This window comes from Prionailurus bengalensis, chromosome B4, assembly GCF_016509475.1.
Source record: "Prionailurus bengalensis isolate Pbe53 chromosome B4, Fcat_Pben_1.1_paternal_pri, whole genome shotgun sequence".
Taxonomy (NCBI): Eukaryota; Metazoa; Chordata; class Mammalia; order Carnivora; family Felidae; genus Prionailurus; species Prionailurus bengalensis.
The window spans coordinates 133,067,261-133,092,325 of NC_057358.1; the positions used below are offsets into that span (position 1 = coordinate 133,067,261).

The 25,065-nt window shown below is 59.3% G+C and overlaps 1 protein-coding gene across 1 annotated transcript in view; it reads left to right on the plus strand.

Annotated features, from left to right (window-relative positions):
- CACNA1I (calcium voltage-gated channel subunit alpha1 I) overlaps positions 1-25,065 on the plus strand; it is a 115,724-nt gene that overhangs the window by 77,784 nt on the left and 12,875 nt on the right. The window contains exons 11-29 of the mRNA XM_043562660.1: positions 6,913-7,064; positions 7,721-7,906; positions 8,192-8,309; positions 9,042-9,197; positions 9,667-9,760; positions 10,528-10,730; positions 11,395-11,865; positions 12,172-12,272; positions 13,008-13,131; positions 13,415-13,483; positions 14,015-14,199; positions 14,627-14,753; positions 16,058-16,183; positions 18,608-18,697; positions 19,262-19,454; positions 20,032-20,183; positions 21,917-22,026; positions 22,677-22,810; positions 23,697-23,767. Coding sequence (XP_043418595.1) covers positions 6,913-7,064; positions 7,721-7,906; positions 8,192-8,309; positions 9,042-9,197; positions 9,667-9,760; positions 10,528-10,730; positions 11,395-11,865; positions 12,172-12,272; positions 13,008-13,131; positions 13,415-13,483; positions 14,015-14,199; positions 14,627-14,753; positions 16,058-16,183; positions 18,608-18,697; positions 19,262-19,454; positions 20,032-20,183; positions 21,917-22,026; positions 22,677-22,810; positions 23,697-23,767 — 2,862 coding nt within the window. The remainder of the gene's footprint in view (positions 1-6,912; positions 7,065-7,720; positions 7,907-8,191; positions 8,310-9,041; positions 9,198-9,666; positions 9,761-10,527; positions 10,731-11,394; positions 11,866-12,171; positions 12,273-13,007; positions 13,132-13,414; positions 13,484-14,014; positions 14,200-14,626; positions 14,754-16,057; positions 16,184-18,607; positions 18,698-19,261; positions 19,455-20,031; positions 20,184-21,916; positions 22,027-22,676; positions 22,811-23,696; positions 23,768-25,065) is intronic.

Here is a 25,065-nt window from a genome sequence, read left to right on the forward strand (position 1 = left end):
GCCCCAAGGGAGATGGCAGGAGCACAGGGAGGATGTGTAAGAGATAAGAGGCTACTTGTAGGGACACAGGAAGGAGGGCTGTGGGGGGTTAGCACACATGTGCCCAGCAAATAGGTCATACCGTGGGTGACGGCCTGTGTGACAAGTCCATTCCTGGCTCCATTCGAAAAACACCGTTTTCTGACTCACCTAGCCCCTGGGTGGGTTTCCTCCGTTGACCTGACCCCTACCCCGTGAGGGCACCCCGCTTGGCAGCTAGTGACCCTGAGGCCTAGGGAGGGGATGTCACTGATCCAAGGTCCCACAGACAATCAGGGGTCAGGTTTGAACCCACATCTTTCTTTCTTTTTTTTTTTTTAACATTTATTTATTTTTGAGAGACAGAGAGAGGCAGAGCATGAGCAGGGGAGGGGGAGAGAGAGAGAGAGACAGAATCTGAAGCAGGCTCCAGGCTCTGAGCTGTTTGTTAGCACAGAGTCTGACGCGGGGCTCGAGCTCATGAACCGTGAGACCATGATCTGAGCTGAAGTCGGACGCTCAACCGACTGAGCCACCCAGGTGCCCCACCCACATCTTTCTTTAACATTTATTTATTTTTGAGTGGGTGAGAGAGAGTGCGCAAGCTTGAGCAGGGGAGGGACAGAGAGAGAGGGAGACACAGAATCCGAGGCAGGCTTCAGGCTCCGAGCTGTCAGCACAGAGCCCGAAGCGGGGCTTGAACCCACAGAGCCATGAGATCACGACCTGAAGCGAAGTCGGACGGTCAACCGAGTGAGCCACCCAGGCGCCCCTGAACCCACATCCTTCTGTGGCGAGACTGACACCCCCACGGGGTTCAGAATGTGGCACCTCCCTTTGCTTTCCTGCCGCCCGCTTTCTGCTGAGGCCCTCCACCCGCCCACTGCGCCCCGCGATGGGCCACACTCTCATTTCCCTCTTCATTAGCTCTCCAAGCGCTGGCTCCATTCAATTTCCTTAAATGCGGCCCCTGGGGCTGCAGCGACACTCTGTTTGGAGCTGCTGGTTTGCCAGCCATTCCGGCTTAATTAAAAAGGTCTCTGGGGAAGACTGGGGGGAAGGCTGTCTGCAGGGTAAAGCTGGTGAGAGAGGCAGCCCAGGCCTCCTGGCTTAGGGCTCAGGCTCCTGGCCTTTCCTGGCCTAGGCTTGCCGGTGGGGTGGGGGCAGAAGCCTGGCTGGGCCAGCGGTCCCGGAGGGGGGTGTCGTGGGGAAACAGTGATGTTGGGGTCCTGGCTCTAATTTCTGAGCGGCTTGTCACAGTGCTGCCTGGGCACGGTTCCCGCCAGGGGCTTGTGGGAACTGGCTTGCGAGAGCCAATTTTCTGTCACTCGGGAACTTCGAAAGCCTGATTTTAAACAGTTGGTAGCTTGGAATTGGCCATGGTGGGAGTCTTTACACCACAGAAATTGGCATATGCCACAGATCAGGGCCACTTTTCAGAGGCCTGTTTGCCAGGGTTCTGTGGGCCGCGGCCCCTCCGCCTCCCCACCAGCCCGATCTCAGGGCCTCCCTGCCTGGCCTGTACCCTGCTCGCCCCCTGCTGCCCCTGCCTGGCCTCCTTCCCTGGTTCTGCCACTGACCAGCAGGCGGCCTCGGGCAAGTCACTTGGCCTCCCTCAGCCAGCAGCTCCGTCTGTAACCGGGCACACGGACCCTCTGCACAGAGGGGCTGGGAGGGTTAAATGCGTTAAGAAGCCCAGCACGTAGTAGGTGCTCACTAATTTGCAATTATTTATGAGTCTTCTGTTTGAACCTCACATCACCACCCTTGGGGTGAATTTACCTCCTGTTGTCTGGAGCCTCAAAAAATTAATGAATTTGAAAAAAAAGTGAGGGGGAGGGAGAATTTTTTAAAATGTTCTTTTTAAAGCAGCCTGGAGTGGCAGCCATTGTTCTGCTGAGCGCCGCGTGGGGCCTGCTCGGGGCCTGCTGGTATTTTTGCCCCACTCCTCTCTGCTCCCAGACGTGGCTTGGCGGGAAACGATCCGCCTCCGTGTTTATTTTGAGCAGCCCCGTCTGAGGTGGTGCCTGCAGAGAGAGGTGGCCCAGGGCCCCTGGGAGGCCGGGAGAGTGGGGAGGAGGAGAAGGAGAAGATGGGTGAACGCGCACAGCCCCTTTCCTGCAGGGGTGGAGACCGTGGAGGGGAGGCATCGCAGGGGCCTGGCAGGGAGACTGGTGCGGCCATGGGGACAGTAGGTAGTGACAGTGGGGCACAGCCTGGGCATTGCTCTCATTGCTCCCTGCCTCTGTGGTCTCAGGTGCTCAAACGAGAGGTGAGACTGCAGGTGTCTCCGGCCAAAGTGGCCATTGCTACCCAGATCACAAGGGGTTCCAACGTCTCTAGGTTCCTCATGGTCAAAGATGCTGTTCCTTGCAGGGACTGGCCTGGGAGGCGGTGACAGGTAAAAGTGGGGGGGGTCATCCAGGCAGGGGCCTGCTTGTGACCCATGAGGTGGTCAGACGGGGCTGAGGTCTGCTCTTTGGCTGAGGCTACGCGACAAGCAGGCGGATGGGGTCAGATTCCTCCATCATTACTCATTGTCATGTGTTGCCACATTTCTTCCCCTTGTGATCCTCATGGCTGCCCGATGCGGCAGGCAAGGCGAGTGTCTCATATCCATTGAGCAGATGGGGAAACTGAGGCATGCCCAGGTGATATGGTGAGCAACTGAGAGAGCAGGGCTCCAGGATGCCAAGGTGGAGGTGGAGGTTCCACAAAGCAGACAGGAGGCAGTGGGGGAGGTCTGGGTGGGGAAGCCTTGCTCCCGGGAGCAGTCCCTATGGCCCCCTTCTCCCTCCCCTGGCACTCACCTCTCCAGGCGCGTGACTCCTCCCAAGGCGGGCAAGGCTGTCCTCGGTCCCATTCCATCCTGGAACTCAAGGAGGTCACTGAGTTGGACAACAAGAAACAGAGGGCTTGGCTGGATGGGCAGCAGGGATGGGGTGCAGGAAGCCCCCCGGGGCCGGCTGGGGCATGTCCACTGGCCCCGGCTCACAGGAGAGTGCACTCAAGGCCTCCAGACCAGTGGATGGGTCAAAGCAGTCTTTATTTTCCCTTCTGCAGCCCCCACATCATTGCTGACCCAGGTCTGGGAGGACTCTGGGAAGAGGAGGACGGGCTGGCTTAGTGCCCAGCATTCCAGCTCTGTGGGTGCTTAGGGGAGAGAACCAACATGGGCTGCAGTCAGGGAAGCCTTCCCAAAGGCAGTGGCACGGGCAATGGCTCCTGAAGGTTGACTACGAGTTCATCAGTGAGACAGAGGAGAGACAGGTACAGGGACCAGGAGCTCAGGCATTCCCCCAAAGGACCCTGAACCCTCAAGGAGGATGTGCACAAAGGGCAGGAGACAGCCCGGGAGGCTGGTGAGGGGGCTGTCCATCCACAAAGTGCCTCAAGGCAGTGGAGAGCCAAGGAAGGCTTCTAAACAGGGCAGCGACATGTCTGTACTGAACTGGATCGTCAAGTCAGAAGAGCGGGGCAGGTGATGCCGTCACAGCCATGGGGATGGGGACAGGCCAGAGGGAGAATACCTGTGATTCAGGTTGAGATGTGACTCCGCCACTGCCTGGCCCTGGTCCTGGGCAGTCACTTCCCTCTGAGCCTGTTTCCCCCTCTACAAAATGGGGATACTATAGGGTAACGTTTGAGATTTAGATGAGATAATTCATGGAAGGTGCTTAGCACCGACTGGCACGTGGGAGATGCTTAACACCGGCTGCCATTATCATCATGGGATGGTACCGGGCTCCAGGGGTTCCTGCGGACAGCTTAGGGACTCCTGCCCACCAGGGCCCTTACGCACCCCTGCAGAAATGGCCAGCCTTGTGCCTCCAAGCCTGGCATGGGGCCAGAAGGAGTGGGCCCCTGCCCCTCTCCCTCCACTTTGGGCCTCCAGGATGTAGTCCCTCCTTACCTGCCCTCGCTCCTCCTGCCTCCAGCTCAGCGTGGTGTTCTGCCCTTTTTCACCCCGTTCCACTGGGGTCTTGGCCACCTCCAGATGCCTCTCTGCAGCCTCTGCCTGGTGGTCTGTCTGCCTGCTGTCTCCCACTTTTCCTGGCTCCTGCACCGACGCCCGCAATGTCATGATCCTGGTCCCTTATTCTGTTTTTATCTGTGTTTTTCTTTCTGCCTCATGTCTCCACACCCCACCTTTGCCTCTCAGTCGCTGTATCTATATTTGTCTGTCCGTCTGTCTGTCCATCTCCGTCGTGGCTTCCCCCCCCCCCACCCCATCCCTCTTCACATACCCTCCCACCTCGGTCTCACGATACAGAATAGCCTGCGTTCATCTGTCTGTCTCCCGCTCGCTGTCTCTCTCCCAGAAAAATGCCTGCGGGAGTGATGGATGGTCCATTAGAGAAAGATTAACAGGTGTGCACTTGACTAGAGAAACAGCTGCTGCAAGTGGGGGGGGAGGGGCGGGCGCGCCGGTGACCTTTCCGGAGAGCGGTGGCCTCCCCAGCACTCGTGGGCGGGAGTGTGTGTGTGCAGCGCGTGTGGCCCCGAGCTGAGTGGCCACCATTATGGACTGTCAGCGGCCACACCTCTCATCCCCGCTGATCTCGTGGTGGCAGGGTGGGAAATTGGTGGCTTGGCTCGGCCGGGGATGCCGGGCCCCAGCCCCTCCCCACCCCCCACCCCCCCCCATCTCAGGGTCCCACTTCCCTTTCAGGACCATTTTGTGAGTCAAATGTAATTACAGATGGAAACGGGGCCTTCTTTTATCTGGGCTTGAGAGGACTTGGCAGTTTTATTGGGTTTCCCGGCACGAGGTGGAAGGGCGGTTCTTTTTTTCTCTTCTCCTTTTAACCCAAATGGAATCACAGTCAGGCCCCGAAGGTGCCCTGTCGCCTGGTGGAGGGGCTGGGCTGGGGCTGGGGGTGCTGATGGTTGGCAGCTCTCCCCCTCCCCCCAATCTTGCGCTGGCCGGTGCCTCTGCCCAGATACTTTCTCTTCTCCTCCCTCTCACTGGGTTCCCCCTCTCAGCTTTGAGGGCTCTGCTGAGATGTCACTTCTTCCAGGAAGGTGCCCCTGCAGGCACCTGACTGCAGGATTACGGTTCCCTCAAAGCTCCCTCACCTTTCTCTGTTTTTAGCACCTACGGCTGTTTGTCAGCTCGGGGGGGTTGGGCTTTGCCAGTGGAACCTGCGCTTCTTGGGGGCAGGGAGGATGCCCTGATGCATTCACCACTGGCCATCGTGGGTAGCACGCCCAGCCCACCGTGCTCAGCTCACCTGTAGAACGCATGCAACAATGAACTAGCGGAGGAGAGGACGGATGAGTTCAGGTGGAGTTTCTGTTGTGTGTGATGGAGAGCAGTTTGGAGTCTGATTTTGTGGCTCTGCTGCCTCCTGGCCGGGTGGCTCAGGGCGAGTCAGTTCACCTCCCCGAGCCTCAGTGTCCTTATCTGAAAAATGGAGGCACCAGCAGATTGTTGGAGGCGTCCGTAATTGTGCCGGATGTCAAGCTCAGTGCGCATGCTCAGGCCTAAAAAATGGCCCTTCCCCTCTCTGTGATTCAGGCTTGTTGGTGAACAGAAACCCGGCATGTTCACAGTCCTAGAGAGAGAAGGGAGGCGCTGGAGCCCCGTATGGCTCTTAGCGGGGAGCCCTGGAATGAATATCATCTTACTCCACCCCCTCGTTTTATGGATGAGAAAACTGAGGTTGGGGGGGAATGTCCCTTGAACCCTGTCTCCTAGTCATGGCCTGTAGTGTGGTCTGTTTTGGATTCCAGGGTTGCTCAGATGGTTCTGTTTATACGGGTGTCTCTTGCTGCTAAAAATCAGGAGGGAAACAGCTCCAGGGTCAGAAGGTGCTAGTCTCTTTCTGATCAGCCGGTGACTTTAACCCTTGTCCTCTCTGGGCTCTAGTGTCTTCCCCTGAGAAGTGTGTGAAGCCAGCCCCCTGGACGAGGGTGCTCGCAGACATTAAAGAGTTGGGTGGCACACAGTAGGCGCATGGTCTCTGTCTGCCCTTCTCAGGGCACAGTGGTCTCCAGCCACCCACGATCCTGAGGTGGCCATTGCTGGGGAAGGGGAGAGTGGGGAGGGCTCCGTCGGGAGGTCTGCACAGGCAGAGGTTAATGGTGGGAGCCTTGGAGGCAGGCTGCCTGAGTTCAGGTACTGGCTCTGTCCCTTACCTGCCCCACAGCCGAAGGCAGGGGCTGGCCTTCTCCGAACCTGCTTCTTCATCTGCAAAATGGGCTCTTATGGGATTAAGTGACACGACGCCTGTAAAGTTCAAAAAAACAGGTCCTGTGTGTGGTAAGTGCTTCCTAAGTGGGATAGGGTCATGGGCAAACAGGGAGTTTCTGGCGTCTACTGGCCTTCTTGTCTTGCTCTGCATCAGCTTCCAAGACTCCTTCCTCCCTCCCTCCCTCCTTCCTTCCTTCCTTCCATGTTTATTTACTTTCGAGAGAGAGAGTGTGTGTGAGCAGGGGAGGGACAGAGAGAGAGGGAGACACAGAATCTGAAGCAGGCTCCAGGCTCTGAGCTGTCAGCACAGAGCCCAATGCGGGGCTTGAACTCATGAACCACGAGATCATGACCTGAGCTGAAGTCAGACGCTCAACCGAGTGAGCCACCCAGGCGCCCCTTCCAAGCCTGCTTTCTTATAGGTCCCCTCAGTGTGCAGTACCAGCATCGTTTCCAAATGTGTGGAAGGCCAGCCCCGTGGGGTCCCCCCATGTCAGTGGACTCTTAATGACAGCAGAGGTGCAGCAGAGTTGTGAGGCTCTCAAGGCTGTTGCGGTCCAGCGAAGACATTGACCTGCCAGCTCACTCAGCCTCCCCGCCTCCCTGGGGGTCCTGCAGCCGATGAGCATCCACAGAGGATCCATGGCTGTGCTCTGCCCTGACCGGGGTCCCCGTTCCCTGTCCCTGTGCCCCCACAGCCTGAGGAGCTGACCAACATCCTAGAGATCTGTAACGTCGTCTTCACCAGCATGTTCGCCCTGGAGATGCTCCTGAAGCTGGCCGCCTTCGGGCTCTTCGACTACCTGCGCAACCCCTACAACATCTTCGACAGCATCATCGTCATCATCAGGTGCTGCCCCTGCTGCCAGCGGGCTGGAGGCCCGGAAGCAGAGTGGGGAGGGGGGCGGGGAAATCTAGTGCCCTGTCCCCCGCCGGTAAACAAAGCATGTCCGGGCACAAAGGAAATCAATTGCGCAGAAACCCAGTTCTCGAATATTTACAAATTTGTCCTCCAGTAACATACGGGCTTCTAGATTAATGCATTAAGTAGCAAGATCCAGCAGCAGGTCTTGGGACTACCGTCATCCCAAAGAAAGGATGGGTATAAATAGTATTTGGGAATATGTCCATCAGCTGTTGTAAGATATAAAAACAGCGGTTTTGATCGGTCAAAAAGCCATAAAGATTGCTCATTCTCTGTGGCTTGTTTTCATTCATGATCTAAAGAATGGTAAATCTCGTGGAGAGGTCAGTGGCCTTCGTAGACCTCCTGAATCCTAGCCAGGGACTGCTCATGGGGGGTGTCCGTGGACTCCAGGTCAAGAGCCCCTGGTTTGAGCATGCCCTGGAGCAGCGACGGCCCGTGAAACGTTATTTGTGGGATGAATGAATGAATGGATGTTCTCCATCTCTCTGCCCCCCCACTGGCCTCCCCTTGCCCTCCTCTCCCTCTGCTCTGCCCTCCGTTGAACGCTCCTGCCTCTCTCCCCTGCTGCCTCCTCCCAGCATCTGGGAGATTGTGGGGCAGGCGGACGGCGGCCTGTCGGTGCTGCGGACCTTCCGGCTGCTGCGGGTGCTCAAGCTGGTGCGTTTCATGCCCGCTTTGCGGCGCCAGCTGGTGGTGCTCATGAAGACCATGGACAACGTGGCCACCTTCTGCATGCTGCTCATGCTCTTCATCTTCATCTTCAGGTGAGCCCTGCCCACCCTGGGGAGGGCCGGAGCCTGGGGCGGGACTGGGGGTGGGTGGGGGGGGGACATGGCTGCTTGAGCTTCTCCAGGCGCCACCCTGGACCTGGCTGCGAGTCCTGACGCCATCACTGAATCCCCTATGGCTCTGAGCGAGGACTTGCCCTCTGAGCCTCAGCGTTGGCTTCTGTAGAACGGAACCAGCGCTGCCCCTGCCATCTTACCCGGCCGTTCTGAGAACGACACAAGGTGGGTGGGTCCCTTGAGCCACCCCCATTCCTCCCCCAGCATCCTCGGGATGCACATCTTTGGCTGCAAATTCAGCCTCCGCACGGACACAGGAGACACGGTCCCCGACAGGAAGAACTTTGACTCCCTGCTGTGGGCCATCGTCACAGTGTTCCAGGTGAGCAGCAGCACGTGTTCACGTATGTCAGGGGAAGGGGTTTCTCCCAGGATCGCCACTTGGCTTGCTTTTCAGAGGTGCCCCTCGGAGAATCCAGACAAGGGGGGTAGCTCGCCAGGGAGGCCCCTCAACTCCGGGCTCCGGCAGGCAGGTGTGGGTGTGGGGTCAGGCTGGCACTGCATTGGCTCTGGGAGCTGACTGGCCACCTGGTGCCTGTCTCTGCCCCTCCACCCCCGCCCCAAGACCTGGGTGCATTGGGATTCTTCCCTGAGGCTATTTTCTCGCCATGGTTAAATGAGTGTGCACGGGTCTGGGGGGCAGAAGAAAGAAGGGTGGGCTCATGAAGGGGCCGGGGGGGGGCACGAGCAGATAGCAGATAGAACAGAGAGGATAGGGCTGTGGGAGCAGCCAGGAAGGAGCACCCATCAGCAGGGAGTGAGAATCAGGGTAGGAGGTGGGTTGTGGGCCAGCGGGGTGGGGGGCGGGGAGGCAGTGGGCAGCGCAGTGTGTGAGTGAGGGGCACGGGCTGTGCCAGGTGGGCACACTGCCAGCTGGGGCCGTGTTACGTGAGGTCCCTGGGTGTGCTGGGGCACGTGTGAGAGGGTGCTGTAGGTGCGCACGGGCTGCAGGGTGCCTTCAGGCTCCTCCACCCGCTGGATGCCTTCTGCCCTTGGGCTGGGCCGGGGCCTGGGGGTACCCCAGGGCTGACCTGTGCTCCCCTTTCCCCCACAGATCCTCACCCAGGAGGACTGGAACGTTGTCCTCTACAATGGCATGGCCTCCACCTCCCCCTGGGCCTCCCTCTACTTCGTTGCCCTCATGACCTTTGGCAACTACGTGCTCTTCAACCTCCTGGTGGCCATCTTGGTGGAGGGTTTCCAGGCAGAGGTGAGTGCGGCCCTGGCGGAGGAAGCACCCGCATGGGGCCTGGACCAGGCTGGGTGGGGGAGGGGTCTGGATGGGGGAGGGCTGCAAGTCAGACATCTAGCAGGGAACACTTTCCGAAGGAGGGGGTTGTCATTAGGTGGTGAGCTTCCGGTCACAGGAAGCATGCAAGTGGAGGCTGCAACGGGATCCTTGTCTCTCCCTCGGAGGTGCAGGACAAGGTCTCTCCATCTCTGAAATTCTAGAGCCCCCGAGATCTGGATCCTGCCTCCTCCTTTCTCTGAGGTTTAGGGGTTACTTGCAGTCAGGCGGGTGTGGGCTTATGGCCTTGGTCTTCGTTAGCTTCTCACTTTCCTTTTCTGAGGCTCTGTTTCCCTGTCTGTAAAATGGGCATCAAAGACCCATTGAAAAATTCAGGAGGGAGGGAAGGGCTGAGCCAACGTGCCTTCCAACAAGAGGGATGGTCTCCCAGGGTGATGCCAATCGCTCCTACTCGGACGAGGACCAGAGCTCATCCAACATGGAGGAGTTCGACAAGCTTCAGGAGGGCCTGGATAGCGGCGGAGGTAAACAGGTCTCCACTGTCACCTGGGGGACCCGGACCCTTCCCCAGAGAGATCCAGGGGGGCTCAGGGCTCAGCATCAGCTTTCCCCTTAAGCCCAGGCTCCAGGACCGCTAATTCTCTGTGGTTTGTTTACATTCATAATGGAAGGAAACAGGCAAATCCCCCAAAAGAAGTCAGTGACATTCATAACCCTCCTGAGTTCTAGCCACAGAGGTAGGTGCACTTCACCCTCACCCCTCCATGGTGTGGCCTGTTGGGAAGAGACAGCCAGCCTCAGGCCCCAGGACTCCTGGCTTCTGGTCCTGTTTGGCCCCATAGGGCAGCTTGGAACAAGCCTCCCCAACCCATGGCCAGTGTCCTCCTTGAAAACCGGGCTGTACCATTTTCGCCTTGCTTCCTAAAGTGGGCCCAGGAGTGAGGTTTCTATGATGGGTGAACACAGCCTGGCCCTGAATACAGGAGGCAGGGGATCCACTCACCCAAAAAGAAAGCTGACACGATGAACGCTGAGTAATGTGTAGACATGTTGAATCACTACCTTGTACATCTGGAGCTAATATAACACTGTATGTCAACTATGCTGAATTAAAATTAAAAACTTAATAAAAAAAAGAAAGCTGAGAGCTGTGCAGGAAGGGTCCAACGGGGAAGGTGGGGGAGGTCTCCCCAGAAAAACTCTCTATTTCTGTTCCCATCTATGTCTGTCTCATGAATTCTTTTGTTCTTATTCTATTTGCCCCTCTTTCCGTCTCCATCTCACCCTCCAGATCCCAAGATCTGCCCAATCCCCATGACCCCTAATGGGCACCTGGACCCCAGTCTCCCACTGGGTGGACATCTGGGCCCCCCCGGGGCTGCGGCACCCGCCCCCCGCCTCTCGCTGCAGCCGGACCCCGTCCTGGTGGCCCTGGGCTCCCGCAAGAGCAGCGTCATGTCACTGGGGAGGATGAGCTGTGACCAACGCTCCCTGGTGAGTCCCTGAGGGGTGCTCTGGGTGGGTGCTTCCTGCTGGGGTGTATGGGGAGGGACCCTGGGGAGAAGTGCCTGTCAGTCTAGCCTCAGGCTGGTGCCCAGGTGTCGGGGACCAGACTCTCCAGCTAGAACCAGGCAGGGACCATATGTGTTGCATTCTTGAGTGCCTAGTGCCAGACTAGGGCCTGGCAACAAAGAATGAATGAATGAATGAATGAATGAATGAATGAATAGTGCCAGTGCGTCCCGTGCGGAGAACTGGGTTTTTATCGTGGCCACACTGCAGACGGCAAAGAGCTGGGCTTTGGGGTCAGACATACGAGAGTTCAAATCTAGCCTCTGCCACTTTCAAGCTGTGCGGCCATGAGCAAGCCCTCTCTGAACCTGTTTCCTTACCTGTAAAGTGGGGAGACTACCTTAACGTGCTCTGGCTTCCTCAAGGGAAGTGAGGTGGCAGGAGGAGATGTAACCACACCCTAGAGGCGCCCACACATCCATGGATGCAGATGGAGTGACAGCCGGGCAGGGAGAGGACCCCTGGGGTCTATCCTGTTCTGTCACCCACCAGCCAGGCCTCAGCGGGTGTGCAGGCTGCCTCCAGTCACAACAGTGGGTCACGTGTGTGTGGCGGGTGCGCTGACCCGAGCCCGGCTTCCTTCCAGTCCAGCTCCCGGAGCTCCTACTACGGGCCGTGGGGCCGCAGCGGGGCCTGGGCCAGCCGCCGCTCCAGCTGGAACAGCCTCAAGCACAAGCCGCAGTCGGCCGAGCACGAGTCCCTGCTCTCGGCGGAGCGCGGTGGCGGTCCCCGGGCCTGCGAGGGCCCCAGGGACGAGGGCCCGCCGCGGGCTGCGCCGCTGCACGCTCCGCACGCCCACCACGTGCACCACGGTCCCCACCCGGCGCACCGGCACCGCCACCACCGCCGGACGCTGTCCCTCGACACCAGAGACTCGATGGACCTGGCCGAGCTGGTGCCCGCCGTGGGCGCCCACCCCCGGGCGACCTGGAGGGCGGTGGGGCCGGCCCCCGGGCACGAGGACTGCAATGGCAGGATGCCCAGCATCGCCAAGGATGTCTTCACCAAAATGGACGACCGCCGGGATCGCGGGGAGGACGAGGAGGAGATGGACTACGTGAGCGGGGCGCGGGGCCTAGGGGTGGGGCCCGGGGCCAGAGTCCAGGGGTACAGGGGCGGGGCTAGAGTGGGAGGGGACTCAAGGAGGGAGGGCAGGGGGCGGGGCCGGAACTGCCCACCCCAGCGACCCGCCCCGCTGGTAGAGGAGACCTCTTAGCCTTCCCTGGGAGGAGCGAGGGTTCTGTTCTCCTGGGAGAAGCCGCAGGTCGGCCGGCGGCCCCAGTTTGGGATTTGACCGGGGTGGGCGGAGATGCGCAGCTCTGCGCAGCGCCGACCGTCTGCACTCCCATCTTGGCCTTGCCAGACCCTGTGCTTCCGCGTCCGCAAGATGATCGACGTCTATAAGCCTGACTGGTGCGAGGTCCGCGAGGACTGGTCTGTCTACCTCTTCTCCCCTGAGAACAGGTGGGCGAGGCCAGGCTCGGTGTGAAGTTAGAGTAGGGGGTTGGCGTGTCCGGGAGGGAGAGATACTTGCCAAGCCAGGCAAGGCTCCTGGTAGCGGGTCTTCCATAGTCCAGAGGACCTTCCTGGCCCAGTGGTGGAAGGTCTGCAGGGCTGGGGGAGGGTCTAGGTGTTCATGCAGGGGCGGGGGGTGGGGGCTCCCTGGGCATCCCTAGTCCAGGCCATTCCTGTGCTGACACCAGGTTGGACAAATCCTCATGTAGCCTGGGGTGCTCACATCTGGAGGGGGCATCAGTAGGCCTCCTGGAGGAGGAGGCCTTTGTGCTGGGTTTTGGAGGCTATGTAGATAGCGTTCCAGTAGGTGAAGCAGGGGTTGTGAGGAGGTGGAAGCTGGTCCAGGCGGAGGGAGCAGCCTGAGGGAAGGCCTAGGGGCAGAAGCTGGGGGCATCAGGCAATGTGTGTCCAAATGGCTGGAGGTCCAGGCTCAGAGCTTTGAACCGGTGTTTGGAAGGCCTTGAGTGCCAGGGCAAGATGGATGGCCTTTATCCTGTGGTGCCATGTGCTCAGGGGAGGCAGCTCCGAGTGGGCACCTGAACAGACCTGAAGTCACCACCTGTTGTGTGGCCCGAGAAGAGAGATGTCTGCTCCTCATGGCCATCCTGGTCCCCATGTGTGTCTGGGCCCTCTGGGGCAAGGGGCACACTGACACTCATGTGGCACCCTGCCCACCCTGCCCAGGTTCCGAGTCCTGTGTCAGACCATCATTGCCCACAAGCTCTTCGACTATGTGGTCCTGGCCTTCATCTTTCTCAACTGCATCACCATCGCCCTGGAGAGGCCCCAGATCGAGGCCGGCAGCACCGTGAGTGGCCGAAGCCTTCGGGCAGGGCGAGGGACAAAGCGGAAGAGCAGGCCGCCAGGGCCTGCTATGGGACACTGTGAGGGGCTGAGGGGGCTAGGAGAGCTCAGCCAGGCCCCACACCAGGCGCCGTGGAGGGAGGTGTGGCGGGAGCTTGCCGCTGGAGACGGGACGCCTCCTGAGACCCAGGTAGCAGCACGGTGCCCCTTGGCTGAAGGCAAGAGGCGGACCAGGGGACTGAGCAGTTTGGGGAGCCCCCGGGCCCACAATATCTCCCTTCTTTCAGGAACGTATCTTCCTCACTGTGTCGAACTACATCTTCACAGCCATCTTCGTGGGCGAGATGACGCTGAAGGTAGCCCCCAGCTTCACTGGGGACCCTCTCCCACCGCCAGCATGGGGGCTCTTGGCTCTGGGCAAACCCCTTAGAAAGCTTGTCACTCACTTGTCCCTCAACCGCATTCCACAGAGGGTGTGGGAGGCCCACCCCTGCTAGGTGCCAGCCCCTAGGTTGGGCTCCAGGGACCCGGAGGGGGTCACTCTCCAGGAGCTCATATCCTGAGGGAAAGGCGAATGCAGGGGAACATTTACAGTGTCACCGAGATACTTGCTGGAGGTGTGGAGTGCAGGGGAAGGATCCCTTTCCGGATGCTGCCCAGAGCACTTGGCTTTGAATCGAATTGGGTTTGCCAGATATGCGGCGAGTAGGCAATGGGGTGGCTCGCCGGGCCTGTGTTTCAGGGGGGCAGCCGGGTACCTGACCCCTGCCAGACCATCCGCCCAGCCCTCTGCCTGTCTGCGTCCCGCCCCCTCACTGAGGCTGGCTACACCGCCCCGCCCCCCAGTCGCGAAGTCGGGCTGACTCCGCCCATCGCCCCGCCCCCAGGTTGTCTCGCTGGGCCTGTACTTTGGCGAGCAGGCGTACTTGCGTAGTAGCTGGAACGTGCTGGATGGCTTTCTGGTCTTCGTGTCAATCATTGACATAGTGGTGTCTGTGGCCTCAGCCGGGGGAGCCAAGATCCTAGGGGTCCTTCGAGTCCTGCGGCTCCTGCGCACCCTACGGCCCCTGCGGTGAGGATGTGCCCGTGGATGGGGGAATCCCCGCACGTTCTGGTGAAGCGCCCGGGGTCTAAGTGGACCTCTCACCCTAGCCCTCCTTACCCACTCATTCCTCTGATAGCACGTGCCAGATTAGCGGGGACAGGGACCAGGCTGTTGAAGCTGTTCTTGGGGGTGGAGTCTGGAAACCCTAGCGGAGAGGGGTGCTGAAGAGGCAGGGCTGAAGGTGGCCCCCAGGACTGCTACCCACTTTCTGTGTGTCCCTGGGTGGCTCGCTGCCATTTCTGGCCCTCAGTCTCCAGATGATGGTGTGGCATGGACCCCAGGGGGACAGGGGTAGGGCATAGTGCCTTCCTGTGCATATAGATCTGGGGTCTGAGGTTCTCTACCCTGGTGACTCTGGGCACAGTGGGTGCTGTCTGCCCCTTTCTGCCTCCAGTGTCATCAGCCGAGCGCCTGGTCTGAAGCTGGTGGTGGAGACGCTCATCTCTTCCCTCAAGCCCATTGGCAACATCGTCCTCATCTGCTGTGCCTTCTTCATCATCTTTGGCATCCTGGGGGTGCAGGTGAGGGGTGCTCAGGCTGGGCAGGCGTTGGGGTGAAGTTCGTGGTCGGGGAAGGGGCTCCATATTCCTGCTCAACTCTCCCGACCTTGTGTTGACCAGCCTGGGGGCTCAGGTGGTCCTGGTAGAGCATCCCCGTCCCTGCCAGTGGTGAGCTCTCAGTCCAGGGAGGGAGGCAGACACAGACCTAAACATCTGAGTGCAAAGAAGCCTGGGTAAATGGGATCACAGGGGTCCAAGCTACACAGAAACATAGGGCTGCTGGGAGCAAGAGGAAAAGCATCCAGAAGGCAGTGGCCTTGGCATTGGGCCTTGAAGGAAAAGTGATCCCGCAGATCATGGTGGGTGGAAGGTATTTCGGGGGAGGGTGGGCATATGCGTCGAGGTGAGCTCAGGAGCTCTGGCTGGCATAGAGACATGAGCCAGATGGTGGGCTGGGCCAAGGTGGGAAAGACCTGGAACAGCAGCTGAGGAGCTGGGGCCAGTTTCTCTGGGGCAGAGACTTTGGAGAGTCTCGGACACAGGCAGGGCCTTGAGCTAACTCGGATTTTGGCTTGGAGCTCAGGAGGAGGACGGGACCTTAGGGCTGGACAGGGAGGAGGAGTGAGGCAGATTGTAAAAGTGTGTGACAGGGGAACGGCCAGAATGACCTGGGCCCTCTGGGGTCTGAGCTGCTGCTGAGACCTTCCTCTTCCTTGCGCCGAGGCCGCCAGGCTCCTCACCTGGTCCTGGGTTTGGGGCTGTGGCTGCAGAGGATTTCTGGGCACAGGTGTGCTTTGGGGTTGCTAAGAGATCTGTAACGGCCACCTGGGCAGGAGGGGTGTGGTGTGGACTCCATGTGGACAGTGACACCGCCCCTTCCAGGCAGAGCGCCTGGGTCCCTAGAGAGGGTCCCTTTACTTCTGTCTCTCACCCTTGGGGATACGCAGACAACTTTCTCCTGTTGAGTGTCTGCCCGCATCCCCGGGACTGAAGTGAGGTCTGAGAAAGAGCCCAGAAGTCAGACAGACCAGGGTGGGAACCTTGGCTCTGCTACTTTCTAAACCTCCTAGGACTTTGGGGAAATTACCTAACACTGCTGGGCCTCAGTCTGCGCATCTGTGAGATGGGCTGAGAGTAGCCCTCCCTCGTGTTGGGGGACTCGGTGAGGTGGTGTGGTCGGGTGCCTGGCCCACGTCGTGCACAGAGGGAGTGACCCTGCGGGACAGGTTCCTCTTCTGATTTGCAGCCCCCTGACCCCCACTCCGGGAGCTTCGGCAGACCCGTCACTAACCCTGTGGTCCTCCCCCCTCCCCCCCCGGCCCCAGCTCTTCAAGGGCAAGTTCTACCACTGTCTGGGTGTGGACACCCGCAACATCACCAACCGCTCTGACTGCGTGGCTGCCAACTATCGCTGGGTCCACCACAAGTACAACTTTGACAACCTGGGCCAGGTGAGCGCCACCTGCGTACCCCCTGCCCTGACCCGCCCCTCCAGTGGGTGGGGGTGCCGGCTCTTCAGTGCCAACGGCCCTGGGATCACAGATCGGGCTCTGGTCCTGCTCTGCCAGGACCGACCCTGTGCCTTCTCCTTTCCAGGCCTCAGTTTTCTCTTCTGCAAAATGGGTGGGGGGTGGAACTCACCTCACAGGTAACATGAAGCTTAGAGATCCTGAGTGCAGAGTGTCCTGGAAGTCCCTGGCGCTTAGTAGGTGCTTCAGTGGACATTGGTTTCTGGCCCCCACCCCCCACCCAGGGGACCCGGACAAGAGTTTTAGAGACAGCCAGACCTGGATGTAAGTCTCAGCTCTGTGCCTCTTGTTGTGGGTGTAGGCTCTCTGAGCCTCAGTTTCCTCATCTGTAAAATGGGAATGTGATGGCCTACCAGGCAGGCAGTGGTGACAAAGTGTAGCAAAGCCCCTGGCCCAGGGTCGGGGCAGAGGGGGGTTCCTCTTCCGGCACCCATCTACTTTGCTCTCCACCTCAGTGGGCTGGCAGGCCCCCTGCCCAATTCCTGCCTTGCCCTTCGTCTCCTCTCCTGGGGGCTTGCCAGGCTTGACCCATTGAGTAGTGCCCCGCTGAGAACCTCCACCTGGCTGCCTCCAAAGAGCCTCATGTTTCCCCCCACAATTACTGTTTCTTGAGGGCCCACCCAGGTGGCTAGGGATGATCAGATGGGGCGTGCCTTCCCCGGGTCACACAAGGAGGAAGCAGGATCGAGGTCTTTGTGACCCAGGGGACCCTCTGGCTGGCCGGATGCCTTTGAAACTCTCACCTCACGTGACGAGGGATCCCTCTCCATCTGCCCCCTGGGAGGGGCCGTGGGGCCACTGAGAAGCAGTGAGTGGGCAGGGAAAGAGGGTCAGGAACCGGGACACAGGAGCTCCCCCCATTCCCTCCAGATTTCCCAGAAGCAGTCAGTGCCTTTCAAGTTGTTAACAACTCAATGGTTGATAAAACAGAGGTTTTTAAATCCAGGAAGCCAAGGGAAGGCCTGTGAGGGCATTTTATGAGGTTGTCCGTGACTCCCTGACCTCAGCGCCAGGCCCCAGCCTGCTCCCAGCATCCCTAGTCCTTTCCCACTCTGGGCATGCTCGATGCCAGGCTGAAACCCCTGGACCTGGAAGTAAGGTGTTCTCAGCGTGCAGAGCCATTGGGAGGAGTCACAGCATGGCCCAGAGCCTTCGACTCCTTGCTGGCCCGTCACCGGCTGTGTGCCCTCAGGCAGGTTCCAGCGTCTGTGGCTCGGTGTCCTCATCTGGGGGAAGTGACAACCGGTCTGTGATTCTCAGTTCCAGGCTCTGCACTTCAGGCCTCTGTGATCTAAGAGCTCACGGGAACACTTGCCCCTTGGCCTGTGAGGGCTTCACGCGTCTCCCGGGCAAGGAGGGCTCCCTGTGTGTCCCTTGCTCTGACCTCTTCCCGGGCCTGAGCCCTTTCCAGGCAGCTCTCTGCCCCATTCCCACCTGGTGGGAAGAGGATGAGTCTGTGCCCGGGTGGATGCACAGTGCAGGGCAGGAGACCCACTCCCCAGCCCTGGGGCCTGGACTGCAACAAATGAACGAGTGTTCTGGAAGCACGGGGGATCTTCAGCGGCAGGGTGTGCGACCTCTGGTCAAGCCCTCTGGTCAAGCTCTGGTGGTCTGGTATCAGCGTCCTTGGGCTTTGCAAGAATGGCACTGGTACCGTCCAGCTCAGAAAAACTTTACTGAGCACCTACTGTGTGTGAGGCTCTGTGCTGTTGCTCTGGGACCGGCCCGCAGTCCTGTGAAGGGGACACGAGCCTGCTTTGGCCTGCCGTCCGCGCAGGAGCCTTGGCTGCTGTCTCCTGGGCATTGCTTCCATTTAAAGGCTCACATTAGTGGGGGTAATCACCGCCATTTATAGACAAGGAAGCCGGGGCCCAGAGAAGTTGAAGAACTTGCCCCAAGTCACCCAGCCAGTGAGTGGCAGAGCTTGGGCTGTGCCCCAGCCTCCTGTTTCCAGGGGCTGGAGGCAAGCTTGGGGTGATGGTGGCAGGGGGCCCTTGTGTTTGTGAGGAACCTTGCGGTGTGAAGTCCCGGCTGCCCCTCCCAGCAGACCTGGCAGGCAGGCACTTAAGTATTAGTGGCGTTCTGTGGGTGGGGAAAAGGGCACATGGGTTCTCTTGAATTAATTTCGGAACTGAACCCAGGACTCCTGGTCTAGCCCTCATTCATCTGCACCAGTGCCTGCCGGGTAGATGGCAGGCACATAGTAGATCCTCAGGAAGGGTTTGTTGGCATCCTCGGGGAAGGCCTCTTTGTCTCTGTGCCTCCTGGAGGATGGGGCAGGAGCCGCCTGAGCTGTCTGCACCTACCCCCCCCCCCCCCACTCCCTCCCCTTCCCGTGTCTTCCAGGCCCTGATGTCCCTCTTTGTCCTGGCCTCCAAGGATGGCTGGGTGAACATCATGTACAACGGACTGGATGCCGTCGCTGTGGACCAGCAGGTGCGTGTGGGCTAGGGCCGGGGGCGGCGGGGGGAGAGGGATGCGGTGTCCTTGGGGCCCAGCTGTCTGAAACTGGAATCGGCAGAACCCACGGCCCCGCCGCGGCCCAGCCTACACCATCCTCGCCCGGGTCGTCCACCGTCAGGCTGCTCTTGGGCAGCGGAAGTCATTGTTCCGTTTGCTTCAGCAAATCCCCCTGCCATGCAAGGGTAGCGCTCCCAGCCGGCTTGTGCGCGGAGGGTCAGGGCCTTGTGCGGGTAGAACCAAGGGCAGGAGGAGGAAGAGGGGGGCTGCAGCAGCAGGCAGGGGCAGGCCTGAGGTGTGTTTGGGGAACTGAGCATCGAGGGCAGGAGGTGGTGGAGGGTGTAAGTAGGGCAGCGAGGTCGGGAGGCCCCCCTGCGCGAGCCAGGGCAGGGGCCGGAGTCTCGCCCGAGGCCGGTGGGAGTCCGTGAGGGTGTCGGAGCCAGGGTCTGCTTGCGGGGGCTTCCCGAGCCTCTGCAAAGCGCCGCGCCCTGCGCCCCGCGCCGCCCCATCGCCTGCCTCAGCCCCGTCTGCTCCCCGCAGCCGGTGCCCAACCACAACCCCTGGATGCTGCTCTACTTCATCTCCTTCCTGCTCATCGTCAGCTTCTTCGTGCTCAACATGTTCGTGGGCGTCGTGGTGGAGAACTTCCACAAGTGCCGGCAGCACCAGGAGGCCGAGGAGGCGCGGCGGCGCGAGGAGAAGCGGCTGCGGCGCCTGGAGAAGAAGCGCCGGAGTGAGTGGGTGGCCGCACAGGGCGGGCCGGCCCGGGCCCAGGCCTCCTCCGCCTGTGCCCCTGGTCCCTCCGGTGCGGCGGCCGAGGCCTGGGTCTCACCCTGGGAGCAGGAAGGGAACAGAGGGTAGACTCTGTGCCCCTGGCCCTGCCCCTCCTTTCCGCATCCGCCTGTTTGGGTGACCCCGTCCCCTGTCGGTGTCCACCCGGAGTCCACCGGCGACTCCCCAGTGGCTCAGCCCAGCAGAGGGCAGAGGCCCGGACGCCTAGCCCTGAGCTGTGGGACCCCTGCAGCAGCAGACCCGGAGCCCTTGTGTGCCCCGTGGGCATGTTTGGGGTAGATAGGGACGGTCACTGTCCCGCCCTCCTCGCTGCCTTCCCCTACCTCCTACCCCTTTGCCTTGTGGCCCCCTGGCTGGGCGGAGGAGACCTGAGTCTGACTCTCAAGTCCCGGGGTGTTCTCATGTCTGTCCCCTTGCTTCCTCCCTCCTCTTTGCTGTTCCCTCTTGTGCTCTGTTTCCCTACCTGGGCCCCAACCCTCTGTGGTCTGTGCCACTCCGCCCCCCGCATCCCCCCGCAGAGGCCCAGCGTCTGCCCTACTATGCCACCTATTGTCCCACCCGCCTGCTCATCCACTCCATGTGTACCAGCCACTACCTGGACATCTTCATCACCTTCATCATCTGCCTCAATGTGGTCACCATGTCCCTGGAGCACTACAACCAGCCCACGGTGAGCCCCAACCCCAGCCCCAGCCTGAGGTCACATGGGAGGGTTGGGTCCTCAGTAGGACCCAGGGCCACGGTGAGGCAGAAGGGTCTGAGCAGCAACCCCATTCCGGGCCCTGTGCCCAGGGCGCTCATGGCCTGGTGGGACAAATGAGAGAAAAGGAAATGTCACTTGTTCCTGGGGAGCGGGGAGGTGACATTTGGGCCCTGCCTTGAACATGGGTACCAGTGACAGTGGTGTATTCAGTGTGTCTGCAAAACACACTACAGACATGAACTTTAATGTTCACAGCGGCCCAAGATGGGGGAGGGGCCTTTCTCTCTTTCATCTCATTTTGTAGATGAAGAAACTGAGGCTCAGAAAAAAGTGCTACCCAAATAACTCAGCCTGTAAGTACTAGAGCCAGAATTAGAACTTAGGTTTGCATTCAGGGCCTACTCTGTGGCCTCCACTACTACATGGGCATATGGAGCCTGGGGGAGGGGCCTTCCAGGTGGCAGGACCATCGGAGGCAAACACTGGCATGGGAGAGGTTGCCCAGTTCCCAACTAGTTACCAGCAGTGTTTGTGAGCGCCACATGAGGAGCACGTAAGGGCAAGTGCATTTTAAAAGCCTCACCTTGGGGCGCCTGGGTGGCGCAGTCGGTTAAGCGTCCGACTTCAGCCAGGTCACGATCTCGCGGTCCGTGAGTTCGAGCCCCGCGTCAGGCTCTGGGCTGATGGCTCAGAGCCTGGAGCCTGTTTCCGATTCTGTGTCTCCCTCTCTCTCTGCCCCTCCCCCGTTCATGTTCTGTCTCTCTCTGTCCCACAAATAAATGTTGAAAAAAAAATTAAAAAAAAAAATAAAAATAAAAGCTTCACCTTACTGGAGCTGGACGGATGAAGGGTGAAGCGAAACTTCCATGTGAGAAATTCATATCTTACTTTAAATGACAGGAAAGGTATATTATAAGTGCAGGAGAAAGGAAGGCAGCCATTGGCAGAATGAAGAGCAATTGTAGAACTTCCAAATTAACATGAAGAAATAGAATAATAATACCAAGTATTTCTTATGGGCCCAGCACTGGACTATTACCTCATTTAATTTGCACGGTAACTTTTTGAGGTAGGTACTATTATCATCCCTTGTTTGCAGATTTGGAACCTAAATCCCAGAAAGATCAAGTGACTTGTCCAAGGTCACACAGTAAATAGGTAATATGTGCCAGGCCAGGATTCATATCTAAGCAGTCTGGTTCTTAACCATGACCCTTAACCATTATCTCATACTGTCTCCAAAGAAGGGTAATTGGACCAGACCAGCAGAAATCAGAAAGAAGAAACAGCAATGTAAAATAAATAGTCCACATTAATTAAAGTGGAGGGAATAAAAGGAGATATATAAACCATTTCACTAAATGTGAGTGGACTAAATTCTCTCCTTAAAAGGCAGAGACTTTATTTTTAAGTTAATTGATTTATTTTGAGAAAGAAGCATGAGTGGGGGAGGGGCAGAGAGAGAGAGCCAGAATCCCAAGCTGGTTCCGTCCGAGCTGTCAGTACATGGAGCCTGACTTGGGGCTCGATCTCACAAACTGCGAGATTATGACCTGAGCCGAAATCAAGAGTCCGATGTTTAACCAACTGAGCCACCCAGGCGCCCCAAGGCAGAGAGGCTTTCCGAGTGGAAGAAGGTAGTGGCAGATCATGGGGTTTGGATCATGCTTCTCTTTGCCCCCTCCCCCTGCCCCCCATAGTCCCTGGAGACAGCCCTCAAGTATTGCAACTACATGTTCACCACTGTGTTTGTGCTGGAGGCTGTGCTGAAGCTGGTGGCTTTTGGGCTGAGGCGCTTCTTCAAGGACCGGTGAGTGGCTTGGCTGGGCCGGGGTGGCAGCACTGAGTAGGCTGCAGGATGGGGGAGCAGTCCTGACCCCTGGGGAAGCCTGGAGCAGCCAGAGGAGGGGAACCAATCAGTGTCTGGGCACTGATGGCCGGCGGCCCCCGGGTGCTGCCTACAGCCCTGAACAGGAAGCGATTATGGTTCTTCCTGATGGTTGCAGGACATTCTCCCAAGTCTCTTCAGCTCATCTCTCATGGGTTCTCCGCAGCCTACAGGCAGAGCAGGGCATACCTCACACTAGTCATTCTTTTCAGAGGGAACAAATGAGGTTCATAGAAGTTGATGGATTAGCCCAAGGCCGCACGGAGGAAGCATCTGGCTCAAGACTCAGATCTAGAAGTCATAGCTCATTCCTCCTCCCCGGCAGGAGGCCAGAGCTGTTTATTTAGCCTGGTCAGCCTCTGGCTTGAGGGATTGGAGGTTGTGGGGGGCAGAGAGGGAGCCAGACCCAGTGGGGTCTGGTGGGGCTAGTAGGGAGGGTGGCCACACATCCCCGTGGGCCACAGCAGGAGGGTGGAGAGCTGGGAAGTTCTTCCTCCCAACCCAGGCATCTCTAAACCAGAGCGCCCCTCACCCTGCCTCCCACTCCTGCCTTCCTCTGCCCGGCTGAGCAGGTGGAACCAGCTGGACCTGGCCATTGTGCTGCTGTCGGTCATGGGCATCACGCTGGAGGAGATTGAGATCAACGCGGCACTGCCCATCAACCCCACCATCATCCGCATCATGCGGGTTCTGCGCATCGCTCGGGGTGAGGGGCGAGGGTGATGGGGTGGGGATGGGTGGGGGCAGGCTGGGACTCCCAGGAGTTGGTTGGGGACAGGCAGGGGGTGGGGCGTGGGTGGGTAATGGGCTGCGGAGCAGGGAGAAGAAGGGCAGCCAGGGGGAGCACACACCAGACACACACTTGCCCCTGTGTGTACACATGCATCCTTGTCCACAGACCGCTCACTGCACCCGCACCTCCTCATAACACCGTGACCCGTGCAGACCAGTCTCAGGCTGGGATGAAAGGAACCCGGGGCAGCTGGGAAGGTTCCGGGATGCAGTTCTAGTTCCTCGTGGGCATGTGTCCAGCACTGGCTGGGACCCCCAGGCCTCTATGCTTCTTAAAACCCTGGCTTCCCCCTGCGGCCCCCGCACCTCACCCCAAGGCTGTCCCTCCACTTCTTTCAAAACCCTCCTGCCTCAGCCCTGGCCCAGGTGCCTCTTGCTTTTCCACCTGCCACAGCTTGTGGCCTCCAGGGTCCGAGGTGGGGAGGGGCGCAGAGAAATTCAGCACCTCACACCGGAGCCCTCTTTAGCCAGAGGGAAGGGAGAAATGTGGGCGCCCACTGGTTGCTTTTATCTCACCTCGGTGAATTTCGTGCTCGCTGACACACTTTGTTCCCACCGCGCGTGCCCTCCTTCTCCTGGGACGTTTTCACACCGACGTCCACGCCTTGTGCCCACGTGTCTTTGTGCACCCCTCGTTCAGCGGCACCCACGTTCTTCCAGCGTGGCGCCACAGAGCCGTCCCCTTTGCTCACGTGCGCCTCCGCTTTTCACTTTGCTGCCTCATTTACACACGTACACACGTGCACACGCACATCGCCACTGGCCGGGGCTGAGTGGGCCGGGCTGGGTCTCGCCCGCAGTGCTGAAGCTGTTGAAGATGGCCACGGGGATGCGGGCCCTGCTGGACACCGTGGTGCAAGCTCTGCCCCAGGTAAGAGCCACTCCTCCTGGCAGCCCGCCTGGCTCTCACTGGTGTCACTCCGGCCTCCACTTCCTTCTCCTCCAACCCGCCCGGAGCCCTGGCAGAATCTTGTCTCCCGAGAGGCAGTGTGAGGCAGGGGCTGTGGGAGATGGAAAGGTCCCTTCTGCCCCTGTCTTCCTGACTTCAGGTGCTCGCCAAGGCCTGCTCTGTTCTTGGCGCTGAGCTGGGCTCTCAGGAGCCATATTTTGCCTTCGGGAGTGGGAAGGACAGACTACCGGGAAGGACAGATGCCGCAGGGCAATGTAGGGAGGCCTACAAAGAGGTGGGAGAGAGGGATGGGGGTCCTGATGCTCCCTGGGGGAAGTCAGGGAAGGCGTCAGGGGACTTTGAGCTTGACCTTATAGAGTGGCTTGGCAGAAGGAGGTGGTGATGTGAATGGGGGGGGGTTCAGATAGGACATGTTTGGGGGGGACATCGTGCGACCTTGACCTGGGTGGAAACCCTAGGATGGAGGCAAGTTCCCCCACCCGCATCCCATTGCTCAGGGGAAGGGAGAGAGGATCAGGGCCACTCGTCCCCTCCCCCCCCCTCCCCGTCCCTCCCCTCAGGGTGACCTGCTCTGAGGTGAGCCTCAGGCACATTCATTTATTCGCTGTGACTCATCTAGTCTTCAGGAATTTTAGGCGTTTTAAAGGGCACGAATACTGCGCGATAAGAATGAGGGTGAAAGATTAGCCACCCTGGGAAGGTGGGGGAAGAGCTGACTCTCTCAGGGACCTGGGCTGTGGGTGCTAGCGAGTTCCATTCTCGTTTGGTGTGAGCATCCCAGCAGCCTGCTTACAAAGGGACAGCCGCACGGGTCGTCGCGTCGGGTCTGGCTGGAAAGCAAGCGGCGTGTGCACTCAAAGAGACGTGGTTTTTCTTGACAGGAAATGTCTTCAGAGGGGGTTGGCACATGGGAGGTGGGGGTGAGCTGGGCTTGGTGGGGGGTGTGCAGACAGGAGGTGGGTTGGAGCCCAGACTCAAGCCACCTTGCCTCGTATCAAGGCCTAGTCCTCTGTGAGACCAGGGGCACGAGACTTAACTTCTCACGTCTCGGTTTCTTTGCCTGTGAAGTGGGAATAATAACAGTGCTTATCTCGAGGGGTGTTGTGTGAAACAATCAATTAAAGCTCATCAAGCAGGGCTCAGGACTTGGGTTATAGGAGGCGCCCTGTAAGATTCCCTAGGGATGGGGGTGGGGAGCGAGAGGCCCCAGCCTCCCTGGCTTCCTTAGGCCTTCCTCCTCCGCCTTTCCGATGCCCTGA